At 66.8% G+C, this 2,703-nt stretch overlaps 1 protein-coding gene across 1 annotated transcript in view; it reads right to left on the bottom strand.

Moving 5' to 3' along the window:
• Positions 1-1,506: 1,506 nt before the first annotated feature.
• CHLNCDRAFT_144534 (hypothetical protein) overlaps positions 1,507-2,703 on the bottom strand; it is a gene marked incomplete at both ends in the record, with an annotated part of 3,716 nt that continues 2,519 nt past the window's right edge. Inside the window, 4 exons of the mRNA XM_005848923.1 lie at positions 1,507-1,583; positions 1,905-1,998; positions 2,228-2,313; positions 2,551-2,654. Coding sequence (XP_005848985.1) covers positions 1,507-1,583; positions 1,905-1,998; positions 2,228-2,313; positions 2,551-2,654 — 361 coding nt within the window. The remainder of the gene's footprint in view (positions 1,584-1,904; positions 1,999-2,227; positions 2,314-2,550; positions 2,655-2,703) is intronic.

Here is a 2,703-nt window from a genome sequence, read left to right on the forward strand (position 1 = left end):
AGTCCACTGTGATAACCACTACACTATGCAGCCAATTCGATGCGATGATCATTATAATACCAGTTATGCCACTGGATCTACTTTTTCGCGAGTTTGCCGCGACTGTTCCGTCGTTGGCCGCGACGTTAAATAAGGAGCTGGGTGAGTGCCGGTGGGTGATACCACAGGCACGAGTTCGAACCCCAGCCGGGACACTAGCTGGGACTTTGCCTCACGGCACCTTCGTGGCGGCATCTGGGCGGCGGACGGCTGCCCGGCAGACCGGCATGGCGCTTGCAAGACGGAGCCTCCCCGGGATGCCATCGGCGGCCAGATTTTCCTCGCTCTGGACAGCCGGCAGGGTTAGTGGGTTCGGCCCCAGCACATTAATGTGCCCAATCCCTGTAACACACACACACAGACTGTTGTTCATCGTTCCTTGCTCGAGTCCCCCGGCGCGGCCGGGCCCCGCGCCCCCCTCCCGCTCCTCTGGGGCCCTTCTTGAGCAACACCCTGCCTTGGGGACGCAGGACGAGGGCGACCGCAGCATCGCCGGCTCGCTTGGCCCGCCAGCCGCCCATTCTGCAGCTGCCCGCACTCGAGATGGCCTCCTGATGGTGCGTGGAGGGGTGCCCCGGGCCCTGCGGCGCCCGCGGCTCGGCTAGTCCGGCGAACACCCCCTCGGGCCGGTGCCGGCTCCCGGCCCGTTGTATGAGCCCCCGTGTGCCCCATTGGTGCCCGGCCACCCCCTCTGCGACTTGTTCGGCCCCTGCGACGCGTTTTGTGCGCGCCAGCCCCTCCCCCCAATCCCGCTTCCCTGTTTGCGGCCCCTTCCCCAACCCCAAGCCCTGGTGCTTTCCCTTCAGCGATTATTTAGGGTTTAGGGTGTATCCTAAAACGAGGTGCACCACCAGCACGAGGTTGCACCACCATCACGACGCTGCATCGCCATCACGAGGCTGCACCGCCATCACGAGGCAGCACCCTGAACAGAACGCTCTCCCGTACTCCTCCGCCGAGTTGGTGGGCCCGGCCTGCCGTTGAACTCTGCCGACCCCCGTGCAGGCTTGCGGGTAGTGGTTGGGCGGCCGCCTGCCGCCGGTGCACGGCGACCAGGCCGTGCTGGCGGTGAAGGAGATCCAGGAGGCCAGCCACCGGTGCCCACCAGGTGCGGCCGGCGGGCGCCGGCGCCTGCCAGCCGCATGCTTTCCAGGCCAGCTCACCCCGCAATCCTGCCTGCCCTGCAATCGCGTTGCCGTCGTTCCAGATGGCGAGAGCGGGAAACAGAATGGAGGCGTTATCCGTGCACCCAACGGGGTCATGCTGCTACCCAGGTGGCATGTGAGCCAGGGAGCTGAGCGGGCACCCACCTCCAATACCTCTATTCTCTCGTGTTACGTTGTTCATTGATAAAAAACAAACGGCCTTGTGAAGCAAAATATGTGAACAGATTTAGCTTCCCTGGCTGCCATGGGAGCCGCAAGCTGCCTGCTCTTCCCGCCCCCTCGGCCGGCAACGAGCCAGCGCTCAGTCGTCCTCCGGCTGCATGAGCAGCACAGCCTGCGGCGCCAGCTCCAGCTCCAGCAGGCTCTTCCCCGCGCTGTCTGCATGCGGGGGCAGAGCGCGGCCGTGTGTGAGGCGCACGAGTTGATACGCCCATTGAGCGGCCAGCCTGCCCGCCACCATGCCCTGATTCTCCCCTCCCTCAGCGGCCTGAGGGCCAGAGGGTAGAGGGTTGACCAGCATGCCGTAGCCGAAACCGGGGCGAGACACTTGGGACCGGCCACCCCTAGCTGTGCCCATATGGCCTCTAAAACACTCCAGAGACCTGACCATGCCCTGCTACCCCCCAGCCTGCTACACATGCCTCGCAACCCCACCGCCTGCCACCCGCCAGCCAACCGTTGGTGCTCGGCTGTTCTCACCCTCTCGGCGGTACGCCCTGCGCGGGAAGGTGGTGGCCAGGCTGTACTGCAGCGCGTTGACCGCCTCAATGGAATCGACAAAATCGTACACGGCCTGCTTGGGAGGGGGCAGTGAGGAAGCAAAGGGTGAAATTGTATGTGTCCGTGTGTGTGGTGGTGGTGGCGGACGGGGGCACGACGGGGGCGATCAGATAGAGCAGCGTTTTTTGGGGGGCGGTGGGAGTCAGGGAGTCAGGGTTGCAGGGTTGAGGCGCAGGGCGCGTGTCCCGGCCACGCTGCATTCCGTGCGTGGCGCAGCGCGGCGCAGCGCGGCGCCACCCCACCTGCAGCGGGTCAGCGGCCACGAAGCGGCGCTGGTGGCTGGAGCCGTCGGGCAGGCGGATACGGATGAGGGTGGCTCCGGGGGTGCCTGCAAGGGAAGTGAGAGCGGGAAGGGCGTGTTCGTGTGTGAGGGGTGGGCGGGTGCACCTCACGTGAGGGAGGGCAGGAGCGAGGGATGCAGCGCAGGGCAGCAGAAAGGGGCGGCTGGGCGATGCAAGCCTGCCCCAGCCGGCGTCGCCGCGGCATCGTGAGCTCACGCCTGCAGCGGAAGCAGGCAGGCAGCCAGGGAGCAAGCCAAGCAGCCCCCCCCCCCACACACACACACCTGCGGCCGGCTCCTCGGGCAGCGCCAGCCGCTTCTCGCTCTTGCGCCGCCGCAGCGCCGCCTCGGCCTCCGCGCGCTGCGCCTCTGCCGCCTCCGCCTCCGCCCTGCGGCACGGCAGGCGCGGCACGGCAGGGGGAGGCGCTCAACTGCCAA

This window comes from Chlorella variabilis (genome assembly GCF_000147415.1).
Source record: "Chlorella variabilis unplaced genomic scaffold CHLNCscaffold_7, whole genome shotgun sequence".
NCBI classification, from domain to species: domain Eukaryota; kingdom Viridiplantae; phylum Chlorophyta; class Trebouxiophyceae; order Chlorellales; family Chlorellaceae; genus Chlorella; species Chlorella variabilis.